At 44.0% G+C, this 18,896-nt stretch overlaps 2 protein-coding genes across 3 annotated transcripts; both read left to right on the forward strand.

Moving 5' to 3' along the window:
- The first annotated feature begins 368 nt into the window (after window positions 1-368).
- Window positions 369-4,003, forward strand: LOC105687737 (loricrin-like). 2 transcript variants are annotated; one of them, XM_048649519.1, is made up of 3 exons: window positions 369-1,227; window positions 1,975-2,821; window positions 2,873-4,003. In XM_048649519.1, exons 1-3 carry the CDS (start codon window positions 414-416, stop codon window positions 3,852-3,854), a joined length of 2,643 nt encoding a protein of 880 aa, XP_048505476.1. In that variant the 5' UTR covers window positions 369-413; the 3' UTR covers window positions 3,855-4,003. The 2 variants fall into 2 exon arrangements, with proteins under 2 accessions (XP_048505476.1, XP_048505478.1); XM_048649521.1 differs by lacking the exon at window positions 1,975-2,821 and having other exon boundaries at window positions 369-1,396; window positions 2,870-4,003.
- Window positions 4,004-7,307: 3,304 nt separating this feature from the next.
- LOC112695058 (hornerin-like) lies at window positions 7,308-13,476 on the forward strand. Its single transcript, XM_048651365.1, has 3 exons — window positions 7,308-9,790; window positions 10,450-10,556; window positions 12,293-13,476. Exons 1-3 carry the CDS (start codon window positions 7,350-7,352, stop codon window positions 13,459-13,461), a joined length of 3,717 nt encoding a protein of 1,238 aa, XP_048507322.1. The 5' UTR covers window positions 7,308-7,349; the 3' UTR covers window positions 13,462-13,476.
- Window positions 13,477-18,896: the final 5,420 nt, after the last annotated feature.

Consider the following 18,896-nt stretch of genomic DNA (forward strand, 5'->3'; position numbering starts at 1 on the left):
CGATGATAAACATGCAGCATGAATATAATGTCTTATGCGTCGAAAATGATAAAAGTGAGTGGCAGAAAATAATTAAAGATTCGTGAATAATGTGAGAAGTTGTTTGAAACAATCGCGGGTGTAGTATCAGAAATATTTGAGTGATAAATGACTTTTACCACAATGTACAAATTTGAGACACATTAACATGTTCGATATTGTTGTACCAATACTAGAAAAACAGCTTGAGACTCGAAAAAAAGAAGCAACTTGTGTACAAGATGATTCTAACATTATTATATTTTTTCAATTGCTGAAAACATGAAGAACAACAACGACACGCTGAACCACGTGGACTGAACAATAGATTAGTATAAAACGAGAAAACTGCAGGGTCCAAAAAACAGTCAGCAGTTAAGCTCCAAGGAGTCAAAATGGTGAAAATAATTTTACTATTCCTTGTGGTTACCATTTGCTACCAGGTAGCTACTGGAAACCCGGCCCCAAATCTTGATGGTGGTGGCAAAGGAGGGAAGCAGGATGAGGATTCCTGTGACGAAGGTCAACCACTTGGATTCATCGGGAAATTAGTAACGGGGGTGATAGAAGTTGTGCTGGGTGACGAGACCTGCGACAGCGGTGACAACTCTGGTGGTTCCGGCGGTGGCAATGACGGCGATGATTGCGACAGCGGTGACAACTCTGGTGGTTCCGGCGGTGGCAATGACGGCGATGATTGCGACAGCGGTGACAACTCTGGTGGTTCCGGCGGTGGCAATGACGGCGATGATTGCGACAGCGGTGACAACTCTAGTGGTTCCGGCGGTAGCAAACACGACGATGATTGCGACAGCGATGACAACTCTGGTGGTTCCGGCGGTGGCGATGACGGCGATGATTGCGACACCGGTGACAACTCTAGTGGTTCCGGCGGTAGCAAACACGACGATGATTACGACAGCGATGACAACTCTGGTGGTTCCGGCGGTGGCAATGACGGCGATGATTGCGACAGCGGTGACAACTCTGGTGGTTCCGGCGGTGGCAATGACGGCGATGATTGCGACAGCGGTGACAACTCTAGTGGTTCCGGCGGTAGCAAACACGACGATGATTGCGACAGCGATGACAACTCTGGTGGTTCCGGCGGTGGCGATGACGGCGATGATTGCGACAGCGGTGACAACTCCGGCGGCGGCGATGATGGCGATGACGGCGATGATTGCGACACCGGTGACGACTCCGGTGGTTCCGGCGGCGGCGATGACGGCGATGATTGCGACACCGGTGACGACTCCGGCGGCGGCGATGATGGCGATGACGGCGATGATTGCGACACCGGTGACGACTCCAGCGGCGGCGATGACGGCGATGACGGTGATGATTGCGACACCGGTGACGACTCCGGTGGTTCCGGCGGTGACAAAGACGACGATGATTGCGACACCGGTGACGACTCCGGCGGCGGCGATGATGGCGATGACGGCGATGATTGCGACACCGGTGACGACTCCAGCGGCGGCGATGACGGCGATGACGGTGATGATTGCGACACCGGTGACGACTCCGGTGGTTCCGGCGGCGGCGATGACGGCGATGATTGCGACACCGGTGACGACTCCGGCGGCGGCGATGATGGCGATGACGGCGATGATTGCGACACCGGTGACGACTCCAGCGGCGGCGATGACGGCGATGACGGTGATGATTGCGACACCGGTGACGACTCCGGTGGTTCCGGCGGCGGCGATGACGGCGATGATTGCGACACCGGTGACGACTCCGGCGGCGGCGATGACGGCGATGACGGCGATGATTGCGACACCGGTGACGACTCCGGTGGTTCCGGCGGCGGCGATGACGGCGATGATTGCGACACCGGTGACGACTCCGGCGGCGGTGATGATGGCGATGACGGCGATGATTGCGACACCGGTGACGACTCCGGTGGCGGCGATGATGGCGATGATTGCGACACCGGTGACGACTCCGGTGGTTCCGGCGGCGGCGATGACGGCGATGATTGCGACACCGGTGACGACTCCGGTGGCGGCGATGATGGCGATGATTGCGACACCGGTGACGACTCCGGTGGTTCCGGCGGCGGCGATGACGGCGATGATTGCGATACCGGTGACGACTCCGGTGGTTCCGGCGGCGGCGATGATGGCGATGATTGCGACACCGGTGACGACTCCGGTGGTTCCGGCGGCGGCGATGACGGCGATGATTGCGATACCGGTGACGACTCCGGTGGTTCCGGCGGCGGCGATGACGGCGATGATTGCGACACCGGTGACGACTCCGGCGGCGGCGATGATGGCGATGACGGCGATGATTGCGACACCGGTGACGACTCCGGTGGTTCCGGCGGCGGCGATGACGGCGATGATTGCGACACCGGTGACGACTCCGGCGGCGGCGATGACGGCGATGATTGCGACACCGGTGACGACTCCGGCGGCGGCGATGACGGCGATGACGGTGATGATTGCGACACCGGTGACGACTCCGGTGGTTCCGGCGGCGGCGATGACGGCGATGATTGCGACACCGGTGACGACTCCGGCGGCGGCGATGATGGCGATGACGGCGATGATTGCGACACCGGTGACGACTCCGGCGGCGGTGATGATGGCGATGACGGCGATGATTGCGACACCGGTGACGACTCCGGTGGCGGCGATGATGGCGATGATTGCGACACCGGTGACGACTCCGGTGGTTCCGGCGGCGGCGATGACGGCGATGATTGCGACACCGGTGACGACTCCGGTGGCGGCGATGATGGCGATGACGGCGATGATTGCGACACCGGTGACGACTCCGGTGGTTCCGGCGGCGGCGATGACGGCGATGACGGCGATGATTGCGACACCGGTGACGACTCCGGTGGTTCCGGCGGTGACAAAGACGACGATGATTGCGATAGCGGTGACAATTCCGGTGGTTCCGGCGGTGGTTCCAGCGGTGGCAAAGACGACGATGATTGCGACAGCGGTGACAGCTCCGGTGGTTCCGGCGGTGGCAAAGACGATGATGATTGCGACAGCGGTGACAACTCCGGTGGTTCCGGCGGTGGCAAAAACGATGATGATTGCGACAGCGGTGACAACTCCGGTGGTTCCGGCGGTGGCAAAAACGATGATGATTGCGACAGCGGTGACAACTCCGGTGGTTCCGGCGGTGGCAAAAACGATGATGATTGCGACAGCGGTGACAACTCCGGTGGTTCCGGCGGTGGCAAAGACGATGATGATTGCGACAGTGGTGACAATTCCGGTGGTTACGGCGGTGGTTCCAGCGGTGGCAAAGACGATGATGATTGCGACAGCGGTGACAACTCCGGTGGTTCCGGCGGTGGCAAAGACGATGATGATTGCGACAGTGGTGACAATTCCGGTGGTTACGGCGGTGGTTCCAGCGGTGGCAAAGACGATGATGATTGCGACAGCGGTGACAACTCCGGTGGTTCCGGCGGTGGCAAAGACGATGATGATTGCGACAGCGGTGACAATTCCGGTGGTTCCGGCGGTGGTTCCAGCGGTGGCAAAGACGACGATGATTGCAACAGCGGTGACAACTCCGGTGGTTCCGGCGGTGGCAAAGACGATGATGATTGCGACAGCGGTGACAACTCCGGTGGTTCCGGCGGTGGTTCCAGCGGTGGCAAAGACGACGATGATTGCAACAGCGGTGACAACTCCGGTGGTTCCGGCGGTGGCAAAGACGATGATGATTGCGACAGCGGTGACAACTCCGGTGGTTCCGGCGGTGATCATGGTGATGAGAGCTGTGAAGATGGAGGAGTCGGTGGTATCAACCACGGCAAAAATGTTCAAATGGATCCTTGTGATGACACTTATATCTATTAGATATACCGAAGAGCAAAAGGTTACAGTCCACAGAACAGAGTTTTTTTGCTCCGGTAAACACATAATTTCTGCATATCTGCTACTTGACACGGTATTCCTATTTTTCAATCAAATAGATCCAATACATAATTTTACTTGCTAACAAGCACTGCATTCACGTATCAGCCGCTTACTTGATGTTACTTTTTTTCTGTAATCACGAAGAATTACGTTACATCAAGTTTTCTTGTCCACTGTTTTACTGTTTTCTATAAGTTTCTGTTGGATATTCAACGTATTAATATTCGCAGACCCTTACATTTTCTGATTCACGAAATATAATTATTTCTTCAAACAGGTTCTACACTCATAAATAACAAATGCAGAATAATATGTAATGTATACAAATTCCGATATTATCATTGTCAGGAGTCATGTCAATAAACCACTAGAATTACAGATCAATAATCATATTATTAAGTCATCTTTTTTTCATGTACAAGCTTGTTTTATGGTTCTCGCTCATCTGTCGACTTATTTTTCTCGCAGTTTAATTCAAAGCATCCATCGAGTTATTTGAAACATTAAAACACTCTATTACAAGTACTGATCGAAAAAAATTCAGACATATCGACAAGATTCCGTTTCTGTCGAGCTTATTTCATAAAATAGTCAACCACGAGCTCGGTGGAAGTTCCAGAAATAAAAGTCGCTAACATCAAACTGATGGAAGTGATGAGGGTTACACGGATCACGAGGTCGGCGCAAGGCACGATCTCTCAGTACCTAATTAGTAATTTGCACCGAATAAGGCCATGGCAATTGTATCAGATAAGTAAGTGTCATTATCATGTGGTATAATCTTGCTGCTTACAAACAATTCAACATCTATTCTGACCGGACACCACTCATCGTGTAATGAAAGCCAAAAAAGCATATGGGTCGTTCTACGAGCTTCCGGCATTTACCGACAAAAAACCCGACACATTTTAATTTGTTTTGTGAGACGACTCGGTGTGATAATGAAAATAAAATTTCCGAATTGGTAATCCGATTGAACGATATTCAAGAAATGATTTGATTCCTCAATTAATTCAGGAAAACATAAAACCAACGCCACTTATGATTCGAAAATAATCTCTGTCCAAATACATCCTTTTCATGCTGCTCATTCGACAACTGTAGCTATGATTGTAGGCAGTAGTTAGGAGAAGCGTTTTGTATTATTTCTACCGTTCTAATGCTTACGCGATATGATAATATCACTGAAAAATTAATCAAAAATCGTCATCAAATGAAAGGATCCAAATCAATTTTTGTTCCAAGTACATGTCACTTCGCATCACGCATATACCTATTTGAAAAGCTTGAGTAAAACAGACAACCAATCGAATTGACGATTGAAACAGACGGTGAATTGGAATAAAGAAAAAGTTGGTTCGAAATATTAAAATGAAAAATAAATGAATAAAATTGAAGAGGAAATAATTCTCTTCAAACGGAGGTGAAGAGGCTTTTCGGGCTAATATTGCTCGTATTGCCGTTAAAGAATTACATTCTAGATTTTGTTCCTACAAAGTCCTCCTCTTTCAGGTAACAGCTGTGGAGTAGGCGCCGAATTTGTTGTTGTGAGTTCACCTGGAGGAGCTGGTACTTTTGGTTTCTGTCGTCTTAACGGGAGTTGCTGCATTTTTCAATATGGGTAGGCTTCTGGTAAAAGGACAAGTGTTAATTGCGATGAATTCGTAGAGTAGGTACGAATGGAACAGATGGGTCATTATCAATTGACTTATAACTACTGAATGGATGGACGGGATCTGATTTGGCTGCGGTTCGTACAGTAACAAATCCTGGATTGTAATCTCATTATCAGTTGCGCCAATTGGCATAACCGGTTAATGTTGTTAAATATTCTAACTCAAAGAATTGTTAAGATGTATATTCGTGATATTAGTCGCAAGGAACTGTATGCATAACACAACCTTACATCTGTCACTACGTAACTGACAAGTCAACGACACGTACCTATGTCATTCAAACTAATGGATAAGCCCGAATTCGTCGATTTCAGCCGTTTCGTACTATCGGAAGTTCAACTAATGCCATCCATGTTAATGTTTGGTAATAGGCCCAGACGTCGTTATTGTGAATAAAAGCGCACGGCTCATATTCTATGATCGAGTTTTGCGTGTTGCGACCGTGAATAAACGTTCGTAGAGACCAACGATCAAACCTTCTGCTCTAATTTTTTGCTCATAAAAATGGTGCTAAATTACGTCACGAAGCATCGGTCGATCGCATTGTGACGACGACGGTGAAACTCATCGATTCGGCCCATGTGTAATTTCATCACATCAAGTTTCAACTTTCAGACGTCCAATTTCATCAAAATTGGACTCAAACAAAAGCTCGTTCCGGATTTATCTGATAAAAGTGATGATCAATTCACGCATATATTATCAGTATATGAAATAATTGATAAAACGTGAATCCCCAATCCGCTTTTAGCTTCCGTCTCAGTAGAGATTCTCGGTAGTGCACCCGTTCTTTTGAATGCACTTGGTGCGAGATTCTACCGAGCTTCTTGATGTGCTTTGCGGAAATAATAATTCGGAAATGCTGTGAAAAATGATGAAACAATGCGAACGATACAAGATGCATTATGTTCTATTGTTAAATTATTCATTATTTGCTATACCATGGAATTTTGAGTTCGTCTGAAGGATGACTAAAAATTCACGTGCTCGGCTATTCTTATACATAATCTCTTCTTCAAATACCATGTCCACGCATCAAAAGCAATCCTTTATGATTTCTATAATCCACAATGATGTATTATTGATCTACCAATTACTAGTCTTATTCTTATTGTAGCGATTTGTTGAATTAAAGAAAGCTTTCACGGGAATCCATGCTCGCTGAATGAAATAGAAGTGAAATATACTGAGTCCGGGGAGTAGATCATATTTTCTCGAAACTTAGACGAAAGGGGCGTGAAGAACAAATAAGTAGTTTTGACGACCTGACACAACAATTAAATTTGATAACAATATAATTAGCAGACAGACGTATTAAGAAATTTATAAAAAAACGATCGTTATAAACATTGAGTGGAGGAAAAATATTATCGGACCATTTATTAGGATAAGTATATTCATGCTTGTAGCATTTATGTCATCTGTCATAACAGCAGAAGCTAGACATGATGTACGTATTTGAGTAAGGGAAAATTCATTGAAAAATCACGGATAAAAGTACGCGAGCCATATTTGACTTTTTCTAAGATCAGAAAGCTTCGATATGCATCAACGGGTTTGCTATTCGTGTAAAAATACTGCAAAGCAAATGAAGACTTGACAAGAGAAGAATTTAACTCTGGACATTAACGTGTTTATTCAATTGTGAAAAACAAACGGTAGCATAACGACGTGTAAGCAACGTGTATGTACGAACAAGTGAATATAAAAAGAGAAAATTGTGGGAGCCAAGAAACAGTCGGCAAATGAGTTGAATCGAATGAAGATGGTGAAAATAATTGCGCTATTTGCTGTGACTATTGTTTCCTGGCATGTAGTAACTGGCAACTTAGGCCCATATACAAGGGGTGGCGGTAAAGGAAGAGGTAACGGCAGAGTTGATGATCATTCCTGCGAGGAATCTGGTGGCCCAGGTCATCCAGGAGGTCATGGTGGTGGAGGCAGAGACAAAGATATTGACCATTCTTGTGAGGATTCAGGAAAACAAGGTCATCAAGGAGGTCCAGGTAACAAAGGTAAAAATGACGGTTATTCCTGTGAGGAATTAGATGGCAGAGGTTATCAAGGAGGATATGGTGGCGGAGGAAGAGACAAAGATATTGACCATTCTTGTGAGGATTCTGGACAACAAGACCATAAAGGAGGTCCAGGTAGCAAAGGTGGAAATGACGATCATTCCTGCGAGGAATCTGGTGGCCCAGGTCATCCAGGAGGTCATGGTGGTGGAGGCAGAGACAAAGATATTGACCATTCTTGTGAGGATTCTGGACAAGAGGACCATAAAGGAGGTCCAGGTAGCAAAGGTGGAAATGATGATTATTCCTGTGAGGAATCTAGTGACCAGGGTCAAGGTGATACATACCGCAATCGCGAGTGGTCTGGTTCAGGGTTGAAAAACGGAATCAAATTAGTGACGAAATGGGTGACCAAAATCCTTGGCGCAAGCTGCGAGGAAGAAGAAGGTGGCCATGGTCAGCAAGGTAGTGAAGGTAATGGAAGCGAGAGCTGTGAAAGCAACAGTGACAATGAGAATGATGATAGTCAAAGCAATAGCAGCTGTGAAGATGTAGGGAGTTACGATCACACTTCGGTATCAGCTAGTGAATCTTGCTCAGAATCTGGTAGCAGAAGTTCCAGAGAGAGCGGTTCCAGATCATACAGCGAATCGGGATCAGAATCCGGTAGTGGAAGTTCCGAAGAGAGCGGTTCCAAATCATGCAGCGAATCGGGATCCGAATCCAGTAGCAGAAGTTCTAGAGAGAGCGGTTCCAGATCATACAGCGAATCCTACTCGAAATCCGGTAGTGGAAGTTCCGGAGAGAGCGGTTCCAGATCATGCAGCGAATCGGGATCAGAATCCGGTAGCAGAAGTTCTAGAGAGAGCGGTTCCAGATCATACAGCGAATCCTACTCGAAATCCGGTAGTGGAAGTTCCGGAGAGAGCGGTTCCAGATCATGCAGCGAATCGGGATCAGAATCCGGTAGCAGAAGTTCTAGAGAGAGCGGTTCCAGATCATACAGCGAATCCTACTCGAAATCCGGTAGTGGAAGTTCCGGAGAGAGCGGTTCCAGATCATGCAGCGAATCGGGATCAGAATCCGGTAGTGGAAGTTCCGAAGAGAGCGGTTCCAAATCATGCAGCGAATCGGGATCCGAATCCGCTAGCAGAAGTTCCAGAGAGAGCGGTTCCAGATCATACAGCGAATCCTACTCGAAATCCGGTAGTGGAAGTTCCGGAGAGAGCGGTTCCAGATCATGCAGCGAACCGGGATCAGAATCCGGTAGCAGAAGTTCCAGAGAGAGCGGTTCCAGATCATACAGCGAATCCTACTCGAAATCCGGTAGTGGAAGTTCCGAAGAGAGCGGTTCCAGATCATGCAGCGAATCGGGATCAGAATCCGGTAGTGGAAGTTCCAGAGAGAGCGGTTCCAGATCATACAGCGAATCGTTCTCGAAATCCGGTAGCAGAAGTTCCAGAGAGAGCGGTTCCAGATCATACAGCGAATCGGGATCAGAATCCGGTAGCAGAAGTTCCAGAGAGAGCGGTTCCAGATCATACAGCGAATCCTACTCGAAATCCGGTAGTGGAAGTTCCGAAGAGAGCGGTTCCAGATCATGCAGCGAATCGGGATCAGAATCCGGAAGCAGAAGTTCCAGAGAGAGCGGTTCCAGATCATACAGCGAATCCTACTCGAAATCCGGTAGTGGAAGTTCCGAAGAGAGCGGTTCCAGATCATGCAGCGAATCGGGATCAGAATCCGGTAGTGGAAGTTCCAGAGAGAGCGGTTCCAGATCATACAGCGAATCCTACTCGAAATCCGGTAGTGGAAGTTCCGAAGAGAGCGGTTCCAGATCATGCAGCGAATCGGGATCAGAATCCGGTAGTGGAAGTTCCAGAGAGAGCGGCTCCAGGTCATACAGCGAATCGTACTCGAAATCCGGTAGTGGAAGTTCCGAAGAGAGCGGTTCCAAATCATGCAGTGAATCGGGATCAGAATCCGGTAGCAGCAGTCATCACAGGCACAGTTCTGGATCATCTACTGGGAAACATTCAAACTCTGGTCACACTGATTCCAATAAGAGTCGTTCCGGATCATCTAGTGGATCAACCTCGAGTTCAGGCGGCAATAGTTCCAGTAAGAACAAGTCTGGGTCATATAGTGGATCGAAATCGAATTCAGGCAGTCATAAATCAGGATAGCTTTGGATCGGATAATTTTCCACACAAATGAAAAATATGGTTCCATATCGACGATTGCTGCACCTACAAGTGCGCTAAAAACTCCATATTAACCACTTTTTTCAACTATAAAGGGCTATTTTTGCCTAATATCTTAGCTTTAATTTTTGAAATCCACCCATATATTCTTGTAAGGTATCTGCTAGGTATGTAATATGTATATTTTGGCAATAATTCTTCAACTTTTTTGTTAGATCTAGAAATGCCTAATAAGAAGTATTTATCATGATTGCAGCTCTAAGTTGGCCAAGGCTTAGAGATTATTCGCAGATATGAACGTTTTGCTAGATTATTTTCCACAGTTCTTCTGATTCAGCTGACGAAAATCGCAGCCTCTAATTCCCTGTGTCTTATTATTACCTAATTGATGCTGTTACTGAATAAAAACGAAGATCCACCTAATACTTGAGTTGACTGGTTGATACTCCAGATTTAATCTACATACATTCTTTTCAGTTCTGCGTAAGATTAGTATATTCAATTCTGATAGTTGACAGGTCAATTTGTAATGCTTATATGTAGCCGGTGACTAAATTTCCGACTTCACATAGAGTACAGTTCGATAATCTCACTCTCATTGTTCACATTGAGATACTTTTTCTAATCCATTCACCGATAGCTCATTCACGAAGACCATTGTCGACAATAAAGATCAGGAGCCACAGCTCGTTAGATATGAGTCCACAATTGTCTCGTTCACATTTTTCTCAAATCTACAATATACGAGTATGCGAAATTATAAGGATTTTTTTTTAAACATGAGTCCCACGATGTTCTAAGCTCATTTATTCATATGGATAATTATTTTGAGATTATTCACTCTATTCTTATTGTTAACACTCGATACGTTTTCTCTGCAAAGAATCGAGGAGCTTCATTCATGGTATTGTTAACTTATGCCGCTCAAAGAATAGAAACAAATGGACTACATGCACGATTTTAAGTCCTAGAAGGTTTTCTAATGGAACAAAAGCTGCTAACTCGACGATCTCATGCTTACTGGCGATACTGATTGTAAGTCGGGTACGTTTACTGTTGACAGTTCCAACCACGAACTTGAGGAAATCAGATGCAACAACTTATTATGGTTAGGTACAAAAGTAATGACATTTACTAAGAGGCACACCTATGCAAATAGAACTCGGTGAAGAGAAGACAACATGAAATAAGCATACGTTGAAAAGCGAAAACAAGTGACCAAGGCCGAAATAATCAAATAACATGCCGTGATAGAAATTAACAACAGCTAGGTATTTACTCAAGGGGTTTGGCCAGTGTCGAAAGAAGAAGAAAATTGGAATTCTAGTTATATTTTGTGGAGCTGAGGGAAGATAACGACAATTTAAAAAATATTACCATCACCAGCATTGTTTCTTTCATGTTTCACTAGGTGAATAACCGATTTTTCAGTTGTATTAGACGCACAAACTAATCAGATATGTATTGTCTCTAAACGCAGTGTCATTTCACATCATATTACTGAGCATAGGATCTCAAAACAATGGTATGTGATGTAAGCTAGTCCTTCGTTTGAGACGTGATCAATACATACATCCTCGTATCAAAACTGACAAATTGTCAAATTCACTACTCTATCATATTTTCAGAAATTTGTGATCGGTATTGTCGATTTTCAATTGTTGTAGAAACTCATTACTTCTTGCACATTCGATACTTCAGATATCCAGTCTATAGTCGATTATGTTGTTCATTGTTATTTGTGATCCACGGATTCTTCTTCTAGCTAGTTTAATGTGCGATTTGTTTGTTCATGAAATCTAAGAAAAAAAACATGGTTTCACATGGTATAAAAATACGAGAATCACTGTTTAAACCTGCAATGTTCTGCAAGTAGTCAAAATTTTTTCGCAGGTCCCTAATATTCAGCCAGAACTTTGATTTTTTCGTTTCACTTCTAACTTCTGATGCTTGATTTTGGAAAATGGTTTGTAAAAATATCGAATGTGGTATTTCAGAAATAGTATGCAGTACCTAATCGCTAAAAAAGAACAATTTAGAAGAATGATTATGCAATGAATTCTAATCCAATGGTTCCTGATGATAAATCGTTTTTAATGAGAACTTATCTACGTACACTGATCCAAAAATATCGTTCACGGAATTTTTTCAACCTCGGAATTTATGATGAGGAATTTCAAACACAGTCATAGGTACGAAAGCCTTTGCAATTTGCAATGTTCTAACCGGACAAGGTGACTGGAAGATATTTTTGGTTTTGCAATCAAAAGAGGGGATTGCTTTCCGGATGACGACACTCTTCACGCGACTATCACGTTATGACGATGAGCGTGGAAAAATGGATGAGAAAATAAAACCCATGCAGTTCTATGATTTAGAGCAATGCAATGTTTGCTCAATTGTTAGAGGAAAAACATAAGATAGCCATTGACTTGGTACTTTTGAGTACGAAAAGAGTATAAAACGGAACGATTCATGAGTAGAAAGCACAGTCCACCGACTAAAGGAACAATCCAACATCATGGCTAAACTTATTCTGCTGTTTGTAGTCGTCACCCTATGTTGCCATTTGGTAGCTGGGAAACCAAGTCCAGGAGGCTATGACGATGGTGGTCATGGATCAGGAAAAGGCAAACCCAAACCATCAGGCGGTTCGTACTCAGGCGGTCATGGTTCGGGAAGTGGCAGTTCTGGGTCATCTAGTGGATCGGGTTCAACTTCAGGCGGTGGCAGTTCCAGTAGTAGCGGATCCGGATCATCTAATGGATCGGGTTCGAGTTCAGGCAGTAGCAGTTCAGACAAGAGCAGCTCTGGATCGTCTAGTGGATCGGGTTCGAGTTCAGGCAGCAGCAGTTCAGACAAGAGCAGCTCTGGATCGTCTAGTGGATCGGGTTCGAGTTCAGGCAGCAGCAGTTCAGACAAGAGCAGTTCCGGATCGTCTAGTGGATCGGGTTCGAGTTCAGGCAGCAGCAGTTCAGACAAGAGCAGCTCCGGATCGTCTAGTGGATCGGGTTCGAATTCAGGCAGCAGCAGTTCAGACAAGAGCAGCTCAGGATCGTCTAGTGGATCGGGTTCGAGTTCAGGCAGCAGCAGTTCGCACAAGAGCGGATCCGGATCATCTAGTGGATCAGGTTCGAGTTCAGGCAGCGGCAGTTCGCACAAGAGCGGATCCGGATCATCTAGTGGATCAGGTTCGAGTTCAGGCAGCGGCAGTTCGCACAAGAGCAGCTCTGGATCGTCTAGTGGATCAGGTTCGAGTTCAGGCAGCAGCAGTTCAGACAAGAGCAGCTCTGGATCGTCTAGTGGATCAGGTTCGAGTTCAGGCAGCAGCAGTTCAGACAAGAGCAGCTCTGGATCATCTAGTGGGTCGGGGTCGAGTTCAGGTAGCAGCAGTTCAGACAAGAGCAGCTCTGGATCGTCTAGTGGATCGGGTTCGAGTTCAGGCAGCAGCAGTTCAGACAAGAGCAGCTCTGGATCATCCAATGGATCGGGGTCGAGTTCCGGCAGCAGCAGTTCAGATAACAGCGGCTCTGGTTCGTCTAGTGGAGCGCACTCGCATTCAGGTGATGGTCATTCGGGCAAGGGTGGTTCCGGATCAGGTCATGGAGGAAAGGGACATAAAGATCCTTGCGACGACGTACATACATACTAGACAACCGCATGTATGGGCTATTCGAGGTCATGCAGCAGAATCGTTCGTACCTTGGAGCGAACATCATTTTTGCCCATCGGATCAACGACTTAGTCCTACTACTACTTCTAAAATGAACCAATGGTATTATTCCAAACTGATTGATCCTGCACTAGCATATTCGTTCCTTAGTTTACTCTTCATTCTTTCCTCTTATTATGGATAACTATTTTACTTCGTTTTCTATCACCCTACTAGCGATATGCAAAACAGTTACTATGAGCTAATGATACATGGCTTATATCCAGATATATTCCAATTTACCAATTTAAAAAATGCTATTCTCGCTATTCCAACCTGAATGTAATTCTATCAAGAAAATACATAATTTCACCCAAAATGTGCAATTATTGACAATACCAAGGAATCATGGTGGTTTTTGGATGAAACCAGCAGCCACCTCTCAATTTCCTTTTTTTTCACGAATGGTTCCGAATTTATTTTCTCACTGAACGTGCAGAGCTCTTGCTACCGTTAGAAGCATCCGCCGAGCCTATTGAAGCATGAACAGTCAATAATATAACGGAAGAGGGAAGGAAAAAAATTGGACGGACGTAGATGAAATCCGTGTCGATGGACGGCGTGTAGTAGTTTTTATAAAGATTCACTCGCTTTGGTGAAAAATATTAACGGTCGGGGTTGAAAGTTAACGCGTTTTTTATGAGTCAAACCTTAATGTCTCTTTTATGCGAGTTCATTCCGCTTGATAGTGGTCAAATGGGGCGTGTTGTCCAAGCGAACGGCCATCTCCTCTTGCTTCACCCAATGGTTTACCACCTTAAAAAGACATCCCAAGGGAATGATGAAGTAAATCTATTCTCACCTTTACTAGCTTTCTCTGCAAATGACTTGACCGATTAGTTATTTTATGTATAAAACGAAATCGTCCGTGTGACGACAGTGAAATGTGAATAGGTAAAATTTTCACCGTTTCTATCTATCGTCAAAGGCTACTATTGTATTCCCCTCATTGGCCACCAATAGTCGTTACAGCGCTCCAATACCTCTCTAGGTAAACTGGGCTGCGTAATTACTGATACGGATACCGTGATACTGACGCTTAACTTATACCTATAACGTAATAGCTAACGGTAACTATAATTCCGAAAGCTCCCTTCCTGCCGGTTCCTAGGTACGTGCTAAAGTTACAGAGAGCTTTCTTGATGCCTGTTTGCCTGCCCAGTAGACTGTATAATTTTGACTTTCGGGATTTTGGCGGACCAAATTCACTTGGTTATTTATCTGGAGTAATGGAGAGAAGGTAGATTTGTGCGAATTCTACCACAGCTGGGCGTTTGAATTAGGTCAAATAGGAATTCGACGAAACACTTGAAAACCTGTTTCATGTGCGTTGCGCACAAGCATAAAAGTTATACCACACCCCATCATGATTCCGGGATTAATTTGTTCTTGGATTCTGTTCGGACAACTTATTCAACGACAAAGCACCGAGTGATGAAATACCTCTCGCCGTAAATTTTAAAACTGAACGTTTACTTTTTTTCGTTGAGATTTTTAAAGATTTTTCACCTAAGCCCCAAAAAGCTTATAAAATATCTCTGGGAGTGAAAAAAAAAAAAAAAAAAAATAGATACAATAGAAACTATTTCAGAGCAAAAAATAAAACGACTACACAGCTTTTCTAAGAGAAGCTTTCAAGCTTTAAAATGCAGGCAAGGTCCTGAAGATGGAAAATCAAATTCCACTGCCTAGAGTAGAACTTTAAAGCGAAAATTTCACTCCGCTGATTCGATCAATGAAATGCTTTGAACATACTCGGGACGATGAAGAGAAATAACAAAATTGCATGGACCAATTAAACCTAAAAATATGTTACAACTATAATTCCAGGCCTGGAAATGCTTTCTTACAAGTTATTGGGCTTTAAAGTGGAACATTTTTTCAAGTAAATGTATCAATTCTCTAGCGAACGTCCAGACAACATGTATCTTCTCCGGTATTATAAAGAGGAATTGATGTTTGGGAATAACGTAGGATTTTTGGATGATAGAAGTTTTTGCTATGCGCTTTGAATTTTGAAAAATGTTGAACCAGTTTACGAGAACGAAATACTTTGATTAATAATGAGGAAGGAATTTCTTGGATATCGCTATCGTTGGTTAGTTGCTACCTGTCGCTAATCATTTCCAATAACCGAAGAGTCTTTAGTAGAATGAACTATGCAGTGAAGATTCCCGTGGAAATTTAGCTAAGAATCCGCGTTGATAAATTCTTACCGATGCATAGTTGGGGCAAATAAAAAGAAAGAATCGACAGAAAAACACTAATCCAACTTTTCAGTGAAGGGAAATTATAAGAACGAGTCAGTATATCTTCTGAAATTGGTATTCTCATACCCTGAACTTTTCTGTTACTGCAGCTGGCTGTGTTTCTTGAAGAATGTGTAATTCGATTGTGAGATGATATCGAATAACGCACGTAGAAGTAAAAGGGAACAACTCAATTTTTTTTTCAACTTTTTTTGAGGTTTTATCCCTCCTCACGTTCGGAGTTTGCATAATTTTCAATTATATATGTTTGAAAAATTAAAAATTACAAGATTTCTTTGAAATATTCCTCTGAATTTCCATTCAGTTCATTTGAATCAACATAATACATCGTGTGCAATAACAAAGAAGCAAACGCGTCACAGCAATGAATGAGCACATATCGTGCGTAGGTGTGTGCTTATTTATAGCAACTGTTTCACTCGCGCGTGCAAACAATATCCGGAAGGAAACATCAATTAACACAAGAGGCTGAAAGGATTAAATTTACCGCAGAAGAATCTGATTAATACACGGTCTCTTTTGTTTTCATTTACTAATTGTAAGAGAACAGGAAGTCCTAACGCGTCATTGCGGGGTCTGCAGAAGGGTCGATTGTCATTTCCGAGCTTGCGATCCCACAATTCGTTTTTCTCTCTCGTCTTTTAAATTCCGTTTGTTATGTAAGAGTTTTGCCAGAATAATTACACGTGGTCACGTTTACAGTTTTCCAACCGGGAGTACGTAGTGCACAAAAACGTGTATTTATAATACCTAGCCACATACATGGTTGTATTAGATTCTAGATAGGGATAAAATATATCGTTGGTGGTATAAAGCAGGGAAAAAAAAAACGATAAAAAGCAAACAAAAGAACGAAGACTTGTGGGTTCTACGTGTTTACTGTAGACTACAAGGTTGCACCATTTCAAATGTCGGGACGGATGGATCACCCCATTTTATTTTATTTCTTATGTGCTTTTTTTTTAACACTTTTCATCTTTCCAACTACCCGTTGCTCGAAGAAGCCTTGGAGAAAACTTTTGGCACACCTGATTCCTCATTTTTATTGCTTTCTTGATATTTTTTTGCTTTTTTGTCAAATTTCTCCTATTTTTTTTTTTTCTTTGTTTTTTTTTGATCCGGCGATATCCTTGATGGCAATTACCTCTGGGGTGCGAGAGTGTCAAGCTCCTAGTAGACCGGAGTTCCATGTCAAATTAGTGACACCGTGAAATCACCATATACCTTTTACCGAGGCGGTTTTTTTTTCACCCTTATTTTCTCCATGGATCACCCTTTCCCCCGAGGTATATACGGCTGACTTGGAAAGTATGTCAAGCTATTTTAATTACTTAGAAAAGTTTTGGTCACCTTTTCCTCGCACCCCCTTTCAGAGATGGTCTTGCGTGTCTTACGTCGCGGCACGACGTCCTCTAGAAAAAGGAAAAGGAGAAGAGGAGGAAGTCCTGTCATCTACATTTTAACTGGAGCGTCGTTATCAGAAGTGCGGAACGTTTGTTTTATTGAAATTTTACTTCAGAGTATACCCTATATAGGTATAAAGGTAACACTCATCATCAACTACCACATTTGGCCATCGACATCTGATCGTGACTCGACCAATGCAAATCGGTGTTCGAAGAGGAAAACAATAGTTTTCCTTGGAACGAACTTTTGAAATATTCCACCCAGTTTAGAAATTATTGTTCGAGAAATCAATATGAAATGTCTGATATTCCTAGTTCCACTCGTTGTCAACGCATTGAACAATGATATCGACGGAAATAGAGCGAAAATATGAAGCAAGAATATGTTGTTATCGAAAGGTATTAAGTTCCCTCGAAGAAAAATCATCTCCGAAATTTTCAACGATGCTGAGATATGGCAAAAAATTTTTTTGGAAATTTGGAGAAAAATTCATGAAACTCACCCGTGGAAAATTTTGACATACATAATATCAAAAATTATCGAAAGATTTTCTGGAATTTTCAGATATTACAAGATTAATTCTTTGAAAAGTTTTACGACATTTCCGGAATTCGGATGTATCTTCGATGGTGTTCCAAAACTTTGAATGATTTCGGTGGATTTCGAAGAATCTAGTGATCCGTTCTGTAGAGCAGAGATTTATTAATTTTTTTTGTCATGAAAATATATTATTCTTCTCAGTAAATTCAGTGGTCGGTATGCTTTGACAAGGACACCTTGTACTTACCGGGACAACGTTGACGTGTGATTGTCAATTACCGGGGTATGTTTCAATTCCGTTGGTCGACCCAGCTGCGTGTCCACTCGCTTTTTTCCGTCGCATTTGACCGCCCGCCCTGTTTCCGAGTGGTTGGTAGCGGTCAGCGAGGCCAAACGGGCGTTTTAATTGGCCCACATACACCAGAAATATGAGACTACGATGATGGATGGATGTGGTCGGGTCCCCAGAAGAAACATAAGGTCGAGCAGCTTTACCAGATCTTTCGAGATGACGTTATTATTGTATGAACGGGAAACTGAATTGCCCGTGTTGTCGAGGTGAAAATACATCGGGAAACAATCGCTGGAACGATTGAATAAATATTTTATTTCTGGCTCCGAAAATCGGGAAAATATCAAGACAGCAATCTTCGATTTTACTTTGGATTTTGGGGATGAAAAAATTTTTAGTGCAGCATTTCAATATTGAGAATTTAACGGAATAAATAATTGCGTGCGCTTACAGATTTGCGCTTTTTGCAACCATTTACTCGGTTGCCAGGGAATTACATCTAAAAAAATTGAATCTTTCCGTCGAGAGTGTTCGTTTTTTCTCACCCTCCAGTTCCGGACTCTAAGATTTCTGAATTGGATTTCGAGGAGGCTATCAAATATCGCACTTGGCCGTTGGGTTGGTTGCCGCGTGACCGAAATCTTATCTCGGTTTACTTCTATACTATATAGTGTCTAAAGTGTGCTAGACGCTATATTCCTTTTCTGAAAGTCGGTTCTTCTAAATGGGGGAATCTAAAACGCTCGAGAGAACGATCGTAAAAGGATTGTGGTCTGCCTTAGCTTCTTCAGTGTCGAACGAACTCGGGACGAAACGTCTTTAATTTTGACGTATCAAAAAGCCAGTTATTGGCTACGAAGAAAGGA

Source organism: Athalia rosae, chromosome 2, assembly GCF_917208135.1.
Source record: "Athalia rosae chromosome 2, iyAthRosa1.1, whole genome shotgun sequence".
Classification (NCBI taxonomy): Eukaryota; Metazoa; Arthropoda; class Insecta; order Hymenoptera; family Athaliidae; genus Athalia; species Athalia rosae.

Excerpts from the sequence above, each read along its gene's own strand:
- LOC105687737 (XM_048649519.1), top strand. The coding sequence starts at position 414 with ATGGTGAAAATAATTTTACTATTCCTTGTGGTTACCATTTGCTACCAG. Across the intron at positions 1,228-1,974 it reads CACCGGTGACGACTCCGGTG|GTTCCGGCGGCGGCGATGAC; the intron begins GTTCCGGCGGCG and ends ACGACTCCGGTG. Across the intron at positions 2,822-2,872 it reads GACTCCGGTGGTTCCGGCGG|TGGTTCCGGCGGTGACAAAG; the intron begins CGGCGATGACGG and ends TGACGACTCCGG.
- LOC112695058 (XM_048651365.1), top strand. The coding sequence starts at position 7,350 with ATGAAGATGGTGAAAATAATTGCGCTATTTGCTGTGACTATTGTTTCC. Across the intron at positions 9,791-10,449 it reads GGCAGTCATAAATCAGGATA|CTCATTCACGAAGACCATTG; the intron begins GCTTTGGATCGG and ends ATTCACCGATAG. Across the intron at positions 10,557-12,292 it reads CTCAAATCTACAATATACGA|AAAGCACAGTCCACCGACTA; the intron begins GTATGCGAAATT and ends ATTCATGAGTAG.